Genomic DNA, 14,276 nt, shown 5'->3' with positions numbered 1-14,276 from the left:
TTTAAAAGATCATCCATAAATCTATCAACGGCATCAGTTCCTCGATATACAACCGGCGCTTTAGTGTATTTGTCGTTGGTACATACTACTTGGTAAGAATAACCACATGCTTCAAATTCTGTCAAATGTGTTGTGGATGATCCCTCATTTGTCATGTTTGTAACGTTCAAATCTATTTTTTTATTAATCGTTTCCATATCTGCATAAATCGTGAAACCTATCCTTATCTGTTTGTGAAAATTTGTGAACTCGACAATGTCTTTACCGTCTTTCGGATATTTTACCCTTTGAAAATCGAATTTATTGCAGTATGGACGATGTGCATCCAATAAATTTTGTTTCGTGAATCCATACAAACATCTCCTACAGAAGAAATGTGTATTATTCTTGTTCGTACATCTGAGAAATCTATTCAAATTCTTTATCCAACAATAATGTTGTGTAGTTTCATGTGCCAATAGTAAAAGATCAACTTCTTTACAACCATTGGATAATTTAGTTAAATAAAGTGGAAAAATGTCCCCCTGATCGAATCCAAACACGTTGATGGAGATATTATTTTGCCGTTCAAATTTAGCAATCTTACATAAAGTTACTGGATATTCTATTCCTGTCATATCTAACCGATTTTCATATGCTTCATATTGAGTCACTCTACTCATATTAACTTCCACCGGATATAATGCTGCTAGAACAGACCATAAAAAACATTTATTGTCTGTGTTTTTAATATTTATAATTCCTCCCGTGTGACGTATTTTCTTTGGTAATTCCATATAAGTCGAACCTGATATGGGAGCATATGGTACTGTACAGATCTCCATTAACATTACGGATTCAACGAGCCAACTGGATCCTTTATGAATGAAATCTTCCATAGTTTGATTCATTTTTTGAAATGCCTCATTTATCTCATGTTCGTCCTCCTCTTGATCTAATGCAACATACGTTTTACGGTTCCGTATTTCTGACTTGACATAATCTTTCGTGTTCGAAAAAAATTGGAGTATGTCTTATTTTTCTCCACCTTGTGGTTTAATGTTAACTACTTGCGCGGAATTGTTCAGTGCAGTCTTCCTGTTGTGCACGACATCTGTTGTTTTCTTTTTGAATCTAAATTTTCTCTTCAAAGACCCCGCAGCATCGTTATTTTGTGATTTATTTCCCCCAACCTCTTGTTCAATTAACTCATTGTCTGTACTCTCTGATTCATTTCTTAAGTTGGTGTCTCCCACTGTAGTAGTCGCGGAGTATGCAGCATCTTTTAATTTCTTGGACCCTACAACATTGCTACTTTGTAACATATTTCCGATTTCTTGTTGTTCAATCACCTCACCGTTCGTGTGTTTTTGTTTTTTTCTTATGTTTCCGCCTCTTTGAAATAGTGGATGATTACTTTCAACATGCTTAAACAAGGTTTCGTAAGATGGAAACGGAATGTTACAATGCGTACATGGAAAACTAATATCTTCTCGATGTGTTGATGTACGTAAATGGTTATTTTTACAGATTTCGATATGTTTATTTAACGTGTGTTTTCTTGAAAATCTTTTCCCACACCTACATGAAAAACCTACAGTATGTGTTTTCATATGCCTACTTAGGTTTTGTAACAAAGTATACTTCTTTCCACATGTTTCACACATGTGAAACTTTGCGTTATCCGTTTTTCTTGTGTCGTCTCCCTCTAAGAGTTCCTCTTCATCGTTTGAAACTGATAACACTTCATCATTTATTTTAGTTTCACTGTCTCCTTTTTGTCGTTTTCTTTTTCGATAGTTTGACTCAATCATATCTGCAGCAGCTACGAGTTCTTTTTCATCACAATCACTAAATTCCTCAGCAACATCCCACTTTCGTTTCAAATTTCGTATTTGTGAGACAGAAATGTGCGATTTAGAAAAATTATCCTCCAAATATTTAAGGAATGCATCTGACATATTTGCGGCAGTTTTTTTCAACTATAGTCTACTTCTACATCTCAAACATTCAACTGATTGTTGAAAATTTTTCACACTTTTATATATCGACGAATCTTTAACACCATTTCTTGGTACACAACATCAAACGATTTTTTATTTGATCAAAAAGACTTATTATTTCACAAAGATTTAATACTAACACATATGATGAACAATTGCTTTGTTTAAGTTACATCTGTTTAATATAACTACATTTTAGATAAATAGTAAATATTTAAATACTTAATATTTAAATAAAACAAATCTATAACATGTAATATGTTAGCTTTTATTCATTAACTTAAACAAAATGTTTATCCGAAGTAAAAGGCAATATCGAATTAAAAGCAGAATCAAACAATGAGCACCACCGACACACTTCTGATTATTCAACTGTCTTGCTTTTAAATTATTGAAATAAATAGTAATTAAACTTGCATTGTTCAGTATATAAATAAACTATTTACATGGTCTTTAAACTATTACATTCCTTATTTTGTAAACAAACTATACCTTTAGTAGCACTCTACAATAATTTCAAAGTTCAAATATTCACACATCAATAGTTTCATCAATAGTTGGTAGTGATTCTAAAAACTATCAAAAATCGAATGATAACCACTTTTGCTTGGGAAGTATTTTTTTGGTTTCTTTCGATTTTTTTGATACATTATCACCCATCTTTCGTTTAGTTTTCAGTTTCTTCTTGATATGTTTCGCCAAAGGAGATTTTTTTTCGTTGATCATATCATAGTTCTCGTCATTTCCAAACGGAAGTTCATCGTCTTCGTCATTTTCTAATTTTTTTATTTTTCCAACAGAAAAATTATCCTTATTCGAGATAGGATATCCCTCATCATGTAAATTGAAAAATGATTTTGGGGTCATCTTCATATGAGGTTCCCGTTGACCGAATCCAATCTGATTTTCAGCTTTATCATCCTTCATTAATTTGTTGTTGGAATTTTCACTCACGTCTTCTAAAAGGCGATCATTTTGTTCTGCGGTGAAGAGTTCCTTGTTTTTTGATACATCTTTTATATCTGATTTTCTCATTAAATGTTCTTGCTTCATTAACTCGTCAAATTTCAATTTCGGAATTAGAATTAGTTCACGTGCCATATTTCAAATATGCTTCAAAAAATATTGGGAAAATGGTTTTCAGTTGATACACACACTTTTTTCTTTGACGGAGTGTTGTTCCTTTGGCTATCGCTTTACGAATAACTCGTTTTTTACGCTTTAATGCTGTTTTATCCGTGTCAGAGATTTGTACAATTCCCTGAACCACATTAACAACTATCTCTAGAATACTTTGTAGCTGTTTTTTAGTTAAAGTTTTCAATATGTACATATTTTGTCTAGGAGAAACTTTAAGTAGAAACTTTATAAAACAGTTTCTATCTTCTTCATTCATTGTATAGGCTGATATATTGTACAGAACTGTCCTGGAAGAATGTTTGTACGCAACTGATAATTTTTATCGGTGTGAGGGTGGAGGTCAAGAAGCAGAAAACTAAACCTCTGTTTTGTTGATTTGTGATACGCATCCATAAAAAATTTCGTCTGTCCTGGAAACATTTGCTTTCCCAATGTTTGAATTTGCAAAACATCTCGAAAAGATCGAAAAAGGATGAAATAGTGACATAGACTTTCCTTTCTGGAAAACATTCTGCAATATGTGAATAACTGTCATATTATAGTGATGACTCCCAACACACATAATGTGAGACATCTCGACACTATCTGCCGCATCCATCATTAAATCATCGAAAACTATAATTTTATGACCCTCCTGTTCACCCCAATCTGTTAACAGTTCCATTGAAGGCAGACCTTTATGAAATTGAATTTGAGGGATTTCATTTATCATTTTATCATACAAGTCCTGCCAAACACTAAAACAAAAATATATTTTAGATGGTGGAATTTTGAACATTTCCGGAGCCATCACCAATAACTGTTTAGTGAAATAACTCTTTCCAGAACTACTTGGACCGACAATGAAAAACGATGTAGGAGATTCAAACTTTATCAGACTTTCTCTTTGCCACCAACGGCTTTCCATCTCAACGTTTTAAAATAAAATGAGAGATCTACCCCATACATTCAACATATATAAAAGAAGAAAAAGATATAAGATATGTGATACGATAATTTATTTATAATAAAGTAAATGAGAATATTAAATGTTCATCCATGAATAGAGAAATGATTGTTCACATGAGGTATTCATTCAACAGTTCCGGTGGAATGTTTTCAAATTCTCCCTCTACATCATCACTATAGCGCACTTTTTTAAAAGGTATTTCTGAATCGTCAACACTTGTGTTTTTTCTTTTTTGCCCGAATATTACAGGAATTGACGTTCTTACGGGTTGATCGATACTGTTTTTATCCATCATCTGCTGCATATTGCCATAACTGAGCATCTGTGATGGGTAGGTTGCTGGTTTTGACGTATCTTGATAATATTTTGCAGGACTTATAGGTTCTGTCATCGGCATATATACTGGCTGAAACGATCAATGTAGAAAAATATTAATTTTACAAACGAATCGAGTAATATCAATCACGAATAATTGTGAAATATTTGTCACTGTACGTAAAACAATCGGACATATATGTATTGCGGTCCTATGTGTATATAAATTAATTATTATCATAAATAGTTGTGAAATATTTGTTACTGTGTGAAAACAAACGAAGTTAAAAAGACATATGACTGAACTCTGAATTAATGTTAGGACACACTTTAATATTTTTGTAAAATAGAAAATGAAGATGCATATATGTTGAACATCATCTTACCTTCTTAAATTCTCCTCTCATAGTCTCCATCGCCTCCTTTATCTGACAAAGTTCATTTAACTCATCAAAACCAAGAAACATTTTGTTGTCCTTATATCTCGGTCTGTTGTCGTATAGATTCATATAGAAGTACTCGCCTCCCTTTGACATTACAGCAGTTTTTTTTCCTCCCGAAATTTGCTCTCAGCTCAAAAGCACCATTCTTCTTGTGAATTTTCAACAAATTTATCTGATCCATGTTTTTTTTTTTTTTCACACTTCCGTCTAGTTAAACTTTCTGGTAAGATGTAAGAGTGAAGATGATTAGTTTGGGCTCTCATTTTTATATTAGTATGGTAGAAAATATAAACAAAACCATTAATTTTCATTGGGTAGAAACGAACAAAAGAGGGTGACGCTTTTTCTCTAATGATGCTCCTTTCATTGTAAAGTATTTATTATGTTTGTTTGTCGCGTCCCTTTTTTTTATTCAAATTTTATTCTACCCTCCCTCATTTCTGTTTTAAAATAAAACCACTTATTTTCATTGGATAGTTAAGAATAAAAGAGAGTGACGCTTTTTCTCTGATTCGATTCAAAAGAGTGACGCTTTTTCTCTGATTCGGTTAAATAGGTTTCATAATACTCCCTTTTATTGTAAGGGATTCATTATGATTGTCGCGTCCCTATTTTTTTCCCCTGTTCAAACATTATTCCCTCCAATTTCTATGTTTAGTAAACTTTGATATTTAACTTAGATTATGTAGGTTCCTCCCACATGTTCATTATATTGATACAATTAATTTATTTGAATATGATCATTGTTACGTATTTCTGACATACATATTACAACCACATAAATGTCCTGATGGAGAAATTGATGAAGGTTTTGTGTGTGATTTGAGTATAGTTGTTAGAGAATCAGTAACTCCAGACATTGCAGAGATTAAACATGATAGCAGTTGTTTTTTCTTTCCCCGACTGATTGATTTTGAATAGTAGTTAAGAGATCTATATACTCGAGAAATCACTTCATGTTGAAAGACTTTATCCGTGTAGAAATGGTTACCTGATCAAATTGACGATGTTCCGCTGAAGATGATTGAATGATTTGTTTAATTCCAAAATTAATATTATATTTTTCTATTTGGTTTTCATATGTGTATATATTTATATATATATAATGTATATTATTGATAAATGAATGTAGAATGAGAAAAGTTTTCATTGTTATTTATACCTTGAGAGGTGCTCTTGTACTCGGAGGGATTATCAGTACGTATTCCAGAAACATATCCCACAATCCATTGCATTACATTTATAGGTTCCATATTGATTATTATTGTTCACTTTTCAATTTCGAGATGTTTTTGATATTGATATTGGTTTTGATGGGTGCATTATGTGATTCTAGTGGTAGACCGCTAGAGTTACAACCATCTAGAAGATGCAAAGCTATCCAAGACTTGAACTTTGTGGTAGAAAAAAATGGTTTGTGTAGTAGGAAAAGGACATTACATGTTTGATTCCGAGGAGTACAGCACAGTCAAGACACTATCCATCAATACCCTATCCCCTGACACCTACATTGCAATCACTGGTAGACATCTGAGAACTGTTCTAATAACGGACGGGCAGGTGCTGTGTCAAAATGTTGATTCACCACCAAACACTAAAGTCGTTTTTGGAGAACATGTGTGTGTAAGTACTGTACAAGTCAGCATGAATAATGTGCGCTCCTAATTTCCATATATGTAAAATGAGAGTAAATATCTTTGAGACAACATTCAACCAAATGATTCCAACACTAATAAATACTCAAATTTCCTACATCAATGACCATAATATTTAACAACTTTACTCATGTTCAAGGTGTTGGAAGCATACAAGTGTGAACATATTAAAAAAGAAACATTGTTTTAATTGTGTGCATAGTATAGAAATTATCAACTACTCCAAAACGTATAAAATTATAAAGAGTCCTGCTGAAGCTCATGTGAATAAAATACATGTCTATAAAAAATGGAGATAAATAAGTCCAAGTTAAAATGAATTTGAAGTTATATAAGCCTTTTATAGCTGACTATATGTGGTATGGGTTTTACTCATTGTTGAAGGCTGTACGGTGACCTATAATTGTAAATTTGTGTCATTTTGGTCTTTTGTGGATAGTTGTCTCATTAGTAATCACATCACATCTTCTTTTTTATATAAGTAACTGTATGTAGTCAACATCAATAAGAAAACATAAATAAAAACCTTGAGAGTCTTTGAATTACAACTTAAGTGATTAGCACTTACAATGTAGTTAAAAAAGGTTAGATGAAAGAAAAAGTAAATATGATTTATTCTTATTCAATTGCATACTTGTAACATTTACAGAAACCATCAGCAGAATCAACATCAGATGAGGCATCACCAGAATATGAGAACACTTCACTTGCAAATACGGTATGTTAAATAATTTCAATGATATATATATAATGCCATTGAAAATAATAAATTATAACCAAAATCATTTATGTTATATTAAGATTTATTTAAGAAGAAAAAATCTGTAATCTTTCGTCTGGTCTGGTCTGGTCTGGTCTCTATTAAATTGGTCACAATCATTCCTACAATATAGAAATAATGAAAATTATTCAACAATTTTAGAATCTAATACGTTACACCTTTAAAAAGATGGTTAAATTACTAGTTGTGTTAGGGGTATAGTAGATTTTTTTTATTTTACGTGTATTATGATATTATATTAAAATTGAATTAAAAGTATTTGTATGAAATTGATAATTTAAAGAAAATATATATTTTCATATACTTAAGCATGATTATAATTACATGTTACTACAATTATTTATATACAAATAAACTGATAATGTGAAGAAGTTTTTGTAAACAAGTACCTCATCAACATATATGACGTCCACTATCACTTCTTCTTCTTCTATGTATCCTTCATCTTGTACGTCTTCTTCTTCTTCTTCTTCTTCTTCTTCTTCTTCTTTTCTTCTTCTTCTTCTTCTTCTTCTTCTTCTTCTTCTTCTTCTTCTTCTTCTTCTTCTTCTTCTTCTTCTTCTTCTTCTTCTTCTTCTTCTTCTTCTTCTTCTTCTTCTTCTTCTTCTTCTTCTTCTTCTTCTTCTTCTTCTTCTTCTTCTTCTTCTCCTTCTTCTTCTGACATATTAAAGTTTAGGGGGGTGGGCATTCCATTATACATGATGGCAAACATTTCTTCCCTAAAATGAATAAATGATCTTTTATTTTAGACATCTAGCACAGAAGGATTACCTGCATGGGTTTCAAGTGTGATAAGTTCTACAATAGGTGAGACTTTATTTATTTTCATATTTTTGTTCTCTAATTTATTATTTTTTCTTAATTTTTTTTCACTCAATTTTATGTTCACATTAAAAAAAATTATCATCCAATTTAAAATGAAAAATTGTGTAACCCTAATGAAAATGTAATCTAATATAAAATTAAAAGAGTGATATAATTTGTTTGATTTCAGTGTCCTTAGTATGTTCTGTTATTGGTTTTGGTGTGTATTTCATCCGTAGAAGAATATTACAAAAAAAAGAACGTCAGCAACCTACAAATAGTCCAGATTTTGAATTGAGATGTAGATTACATGCCCACACACCAGAATCTTATGAATTGTATCTTGAAAGACTTGAAAATCCACCACAAGACAATCAACAACAATTTATATTTAATGCATCTCATACATGTAGTTCTGAAAGTGTTAGTTCAGATGACTTGTTTTCTTCTTTGTAGATTGGATTATATATATAATTGTCACAATTATAGCTGTTTCTGAATTGTTTTTAAGAGGAAATCAAAATTTAAGAAGAAGATTGGAAACTATTCTACAAGTAATAAATTATCTGAAAAATTTACAAAACAACAATTTACCTCAACAACATCGTCAATTACCACAACAGCAAATAGAACCTGTACAACAACCCAACTTAAGAAGATCACAACGTCGACGTTTTCCTGTTGCAAGACTTAATTTGTAAAAACTTACCTTTCAAATAATAGATCTAGAATAGTATCATATACTTTCTCTCCCATTCCAAATTGGAACTCATCTTTTTCAATAATTCTTTTGGCTAAATATTGAACATTGCATAGTACTCCAGTTTCTACATGAAAAAACATTTTTTTTATATCACTACTTGTTAAATGTAGCATTTGATGGTACATTTCTTTTAAACTGCCATTAAACCAATTATCCTCCATTGGTAGTTTGATAAGTATATCTCTTTCCAACCTCAGTTCATGAGATGCATTGCAAATGCTACAAGGAAAAGTTCCCTGATCAGTTATTAACGAATAAGGGTAATACTCCAATTCTTCAAAGACAAATTCTCTCATTGCCTCGGTAAATTCCATCTTTATAATTGTTTTGAATTGAATGAGTATTGTACTTAAAAGTTATCTCTTTATATATATGATGTGCTTGTTTATTTAGATACAAATGTGTGAAAAGGGTTGGTTTAGAAAAACCAGCTCTAGGCCAAAAGAATATTATAGATATGCCAAAAAAATGACAGTTTTTTATCAAGTATTTGCACTGATTTTTCTTAAGCAATTTAAATGGTTAAATAAGAAATTTTATATAGTTAAAGAGAGAGAGAAAAATATAAATTATAAGGATATATAGTGATATTATTGTTGTTGTTTTTTTTTTCTTTTAAATATACTACAGTGAATGGATTATTTATTTAGATATAGATGTGTGAAAAGGGTTGGTTTAAAAAAAAACCCAGCTGTAGGCTAAAAGAATATTATAGATATGCAAGATAATGACAGATTTTTTTATCAAGTATTAAAACACTTTTTTTCATGAACAATTTATATGGTCAAATAAGAAATTTTATATAAATAAAGAGAGAAAGAGAGAGAGAGAACAGTTTGACTTGTAAAATTTTGTATAAATGTATAAAGATTGTGTCATTATTGTTTTTTTTCTCTTTTTTTACTATGTTACAGTGAAGATCATTGGAGATTATTTTTAATCAATATTTAGTAGATGATGGTGGAATGAATTATTTCCATGATTATGTTATTATTTTTTAAATTTAAAAAGACGATTAAAACCTCTTTTTTTCCTTATGATTAATCATCTCTTTGTTTCAATACAATTAAATCATCTTTTTAATGTTTGATTTTTTTTTATTATAATCGTATATCTCATGTGATGAGTTTCAATATATGAATATTGATGATGTTTTATTTTAACTGAGGTGTTAAATCATTCCATTTAAAAATGAAAATTAGGTCAAGGTCAAAGGTCAAGGTCATATTCTAATATTTGAATTTGGCTTATTTTCACTTATATCCAAAGACTGTATAAGATATCAACAAATTATTTTTACTAAATTGTTAGTTGCGACATGTCGTAAGATGTAAATTTTGATTGCAAGCGTACGTTGAATGTAAAATGGAGTTTTCTTCCCTCTTGTATTTAAAAATACGCGTTTGGTGATATAACTCATTAACTAAATATAATAAAGACCTATGGTCTTTTGATTTGAGGTCCTTGGTTTATGACCTTGAAATTAATCTCAAGGTCATAGCTTAATTTGACGTTCTAGATTTTGACCTTTGCTTTTATTCTATATGTATACATGATAAAGATATACAACTTTTAGAAAAAGGTATCAAACCATTTAACCTTGTAAAAAATAACCGGAAGTGACCTTTTGTAAACCGGAAATAGCTATTTTTTTTGTACTTTATTAATATAAAAGTATATAGAACCAGATATTTTTGGAATCAGTGTCAAGTAAATATTCAAATATAATCGGAAGTAACATTTTTCAAACCGGAAGTAACAAATTATCTCCCTTATTTAAAAAAAATGTATGGAAACAATATATTTTTGGAATCAGCTTACTAGGAGCTATCATTTGACGATTGAAATGACATTTTAAACTTAGTTTCACAACTTTTCATATCAAAATACATTGTTTTGATGGAAAGACCTTCAATTGTTCTCTGAACAATTGGTTTTTAATTATTATTATTATTATTTTTTTTTTTCCGCCAAATTTTGTTCTTGCGATAAATGTTTGTTTCGCAATATGTCGCTTAGATATTTCTCATATGGTATCGTATAGTTTATGCGCTTTTAAATTTCACCCTGCTAAGGCGAACCATTTTCTTTGTAAGAGTTATCTCCCTATTCACTGTTTATCATCTGTGTGCATCTCCATCGTAACAAAAAAAGATAGCGACAAAATTCCTTTTACAAATTGTTCGTTACATTCTCAGGAATTTTTGACTAATTTTGATCGAAGCGTTTCGATGACATTTTATAGGAGTTATCTACCTTTACAAAATAAATTTGTCGGTATGTTTTTTTAACTCATAAACAGTCAACTGTATAACCCTGGAATGTTTTTATTTGAGGCCCCTAGGTCCTAACTTACAAAATGAGGTCAAGGTCAAAGGTCAAGGTCAAGTTCTCAATTGTGACTTTTGCTTGTTTTTGCATTTCTCAGACATTTTGAAAGATACATATAAAAGAACAAGTGCAAAATGTCTGCTTTATTGTAATAAAGATATGCTACGTTTAGTCTAATACAATTTAATGGCATCTTATAGGAGTTGGTGCCCCTGAAATGTCTTGATATGAGGTTATTTGATTATAACTTTAACTAAGTTCATTATAAAGGCATTTGACCTTGTACAAAAGGTAAGGTGACAAATGACCTTGAAAAATGACTACCGGAAGTGACCTTGAGAAAACCGGAAGTAGCCTTTTTTGCAATTTTTTCATATAAAATTACTCAGAATCCATATATTTTGTCATATAGATACATAAACTAATTACTGAAGACTCAAAATGACTTCCAACATTTCTTTGTTGAGGAAAGACTTTCAATTGTTCTCTGAACAATTTGTTTTTAATTTTAACTGATTTTGATATGGAAAGAGTGATTAAGCCAGGTTCAAAAAGGTTATATTTACACTTTTCGGAACATCTCTTGACTTGTCTATATGGATGTGTTTTTACCAAATTTTTATGATGTATACATGCAATTTTTCTAAAATTTGGATATATTTTTGGACGTACTGTACATTACACACACACAAAAATAGACAAATAATAGTGATTTTTCTAATGAGAAAACACGTTATAAAGAAATGATAGAGTAATTAATTGTGGTGGTGCATTTCAGGAAATTTTGAATTTTTACTTTGAAAACCTTTCTGAATGATCTATTGGTATTAATTTGTCAAACTATGTTAGAAGAAATGATTTCCACTTTTATTTGATAGAAATTTTGTAAAAAAAGTTTCTTTTCAGCTAATATGTCGAAAAATGTAGCTTTTTTCACTTTTTTAAAACATTTTTGATAAAGCAGCATCCTTACTTTTTCTCTGACAGGTTTTTCCGATATCTATTTGTGTTTGTAGTATTTATTTCAGTTGTTTTACTAATTTGTGAACTCTGGACACAAAGAAAAGTAGATAAAAACATGAAAAGAGTGCAAAATGTGCTGTTTTCATAGTCTAAGTCTAACAGACCGTACGAAGCAAGTAAAATTGGAAGTTATATGCACTTAGAATTGTATTTCTTTAAACAGATTGCACTGAATCTATATCAAAAGCACTTATTACTTGTTGTTTAACCTTGTCTGTTTCACAGCCTACCTTTATTTCCTTCAGTTGGATGGCTGGTGGTTAAAATATTGACCTTTAGAGGTTGAAATTTCATGCACGTTTTAAACAGTCAAGTGAATAAACGTTGGATCAGACCATACTAACTACATATATAGATAAAAGCAACAGTCTTGTGACATTTAGGTTTCATATTTGATCATATCTCAGCAAATAGTTGAGCAAAAAGAAGCATATTTCCGTCTCCCATATCATTTATATGCAATTTAATATGGAAATGTGGGGAATGGCCTAAATTGACAATTTGTTTTTGTAAGCTTGACATGACTTAAAACCATGTCATACTCATGTGTTAAGCTATCTGAAACTTATATTTACATGAAAAGAACATTTATGATGTGTAGAAGGTGTTGGTTTAACTATACAACTTTATTTAAATCATTTATCTTTAGACAACTTTTCTAATAAGAATTGAGATATAATGAGAATTAAAATACTTAAACTTTTTTTTTGTGGTATAAGAATGCAGTTATTGCTTTATTTTGATACAAATTAGTAACCGCCATATGATTTAAGTACTTTTTGTACATGTACATCAGGATTGGCTGTTCTTCATAACATATGCTTACTTTGAGGAAAAAGATACTAAATTTTCGTACGCGTTGCCTAAAATGCAAATATTTCTTCATTTTTCTGAATATAATTGACCACCATTAGATTTTTGAGCTTTTTATTGTTTAGCATATTTTTTTTTTGTTTTTTGTCATAGAATTAAAAAAATATGTCAGAAAATCATACTAAAATTTGGTTCGCATTGTTTAAAATTACCAATTTTAAAACAATTCTTGATTTTATTAAAAATGATACTATTTTATTTGAAATCAGTTATTTTTTCCTTCTTTAGGCAAGTCTTCTAATTAGAATTGAGATATAATAAGAATTAAAATACTAAAACTTTTATTTTTGTGGAATAAGAATGCATTTCTTGCTTTATTTTGGTACAAATTATTAACTGCCACATGCTTTCAGTACTTTTTGTTCATCAGGATTGGTTGTTTCACATAAAATATGTTTACTTTAAGGAAAAAGATACTAAATTTGTGTACGTCAATTGCAATCAGTTGTAATAAATGCTTTTATGACTAATTTTGTATAAAATGTGAATATTTGAAGGATAAGTATGTGTTTACTTTTGATCTTGTTGAACCAGAATGCAATCATTTCTTCATTTGAATGGAAATTATTGACAACCAATATTTTTTTTGTTCTTGATATAGTTTAGAATAGGTGTTTTTTTTTTTATAAAATTAAAAGAATGTCAGAGAAATTATACTTAAATTTTATTTGCATTGTTTAGAATACCAAAAATTTATATGTTTTGTCTACGGACAAGACATTGTATTCATATTTAATGAAATGCATTATTAAAACCTAATTTTGACATAGTTGAAGTGTTCTCTTGAAAAAAAAAACATACATCTTATCAGGTTTATCTATCAAATGATGCTGAACTTCGAGGAAAATGGAAACAAAATCAGTGTGATAATGTCTACGGACAAGACATTTTAGGGAACATATATTTATTATAGTGAGCTTCCTCCAGGCATGCTTGGAGGATGCTCCGAGCATGTTAAAGAAACTAATATCGTTAATACACCATTACACTCCCATTAATGTCAATCAAATAGAAGAGTTTATAGCTTGTTTGAGCTTTTTGTAAGCCTTTTGTACGCCTGATATGATAAAGTTTTACTATGTTGCCCTAGAAAATTAGTTAATTGACACAAAAAAAGATACATTAAAACTTGAGGTTAAACAGTTTAGGGACATTTCATCAACATGAGATGGAAAAGCTCTAAAATAACTAAAACATATTTATATACAGCCGATCAA

The 14,276-nt window shown here is 30.1% G+C and overlaps 2 protein-coding genes across 3 annotated transcripts; one reads left to right on the top strand and one right to left on the bottom strand.

Annotated features, from left to right (window-relative positions):
- The first annotated feature begins 6,074 nt into the window (after window positions 1-6,074).
- LOC139528439 (uncharacterized) lies at window positions 6,075-8,787 on the top strand. 2 transcript variants are annotated; one of them, XM_071324424.1, is made up of 4 exons: window positions 6,075-6,452; window positions 7,134-7,202; window positions 8,015-8,072; window positions 8,526-8,787. In XM_071324424.1, exons 1-4 carry the CDS (start codon window positions 6,240-6,242, stop codon window positions 8,768-8,770), a joined length of 585 nt encoding a protein of 194 aa, XP_071180525.1. In that variant the 5' UTR covers window positions 6,075-6,239; the 3' UTR covers window positions 8,771-8,787. The 2 variants fall into 2 exon arrangements, with proteins under 2 accessions (XP_071180525.1, XP_071180517.1); XM_071324416.1 differs by having other exon boundaries at window positions 8,260-8,787.
- LOC139528431 (uncharacterized) lies at window positions 7,275-9,146 on the bottom strand. The gene is made up of 3 exons (XM_071324404.1): window positions 8,779-9,146; window positions 7,655-7,984; window positions 7,275-7,366 (listed from the first exon to the last, which is right to left on the bottom strand). The coding sequence occupies exons 1-2, from the start codon at window positions 9,144-9,146 to the stop codon at window positions 7,696-7,698; spliced, it is 657 nt and encodes a 218-aa protein (XP_071180505.1). The 3' UTR covers window positions 7,275-7,366; window positions 7,655-7,695.
- Between the last annotated feature and the right edge of the window lie 5,130 nt (window positions 9,147-14,276).

Source organism: Mytilus edulis, chromosome 1, assembly GCF_963676685.1.
Source record: "Mytilus edulis chromosome 1, xbMytEdul2.2, whole genome shotgun sequence".
NCBI lineage: Eukaryota > Metazoa > Mollusca > Bivalvia > Mytilida > Mytilidae > Mytilus > Mytilus edulis.
This window is presented reverse-complemented; position numbering and strand designations above follow the sequence as displayed.

What these genes read in the sequence shown, in the direction of transcription:
- LOC139528439 (XM_071324416.1), top strand. Translation starts at nt 6,240, where the DNA reads ATGGTTTGTGTAGTAGGAAAAGGACATTACATGTTTGATTCCGAGGAG. An exon ending in ACACTTCACTTGCAAATACG is followed by an intron (nt 7,203 to 8,014) that starts GTATGTTAAATA and finishes CTTTTATTTTAG; the next exon opens with ACATCTAGCACAGAAGGATT. An exon ending in TGTGATAAGTTCTACAATAG is followed by an intron (nt 8,073 to 8,259) that starts GTGAGACTTTAT and finishes GTTTGATTTCAG; the next exon opens with TGTCCTTAGTATGTTCTGTT.
- LOC139528431 (XM_071324404.1), bottom strand. Translation starts at nt 9,146, where the DNA reads ATGGAATTTACCGAGGCAATGAGAGAATTTGTCTTTGAAGAATTGGAG. An exon ending in CTAGATCTATTATTTGAAAG is followed by an intron (nt 7,985 to 8,778) that starts GTAAGTTTTTAC and finishes TATTCATTTTAG; the next exon opens with GGAAGAAATGTTTGCCATCA.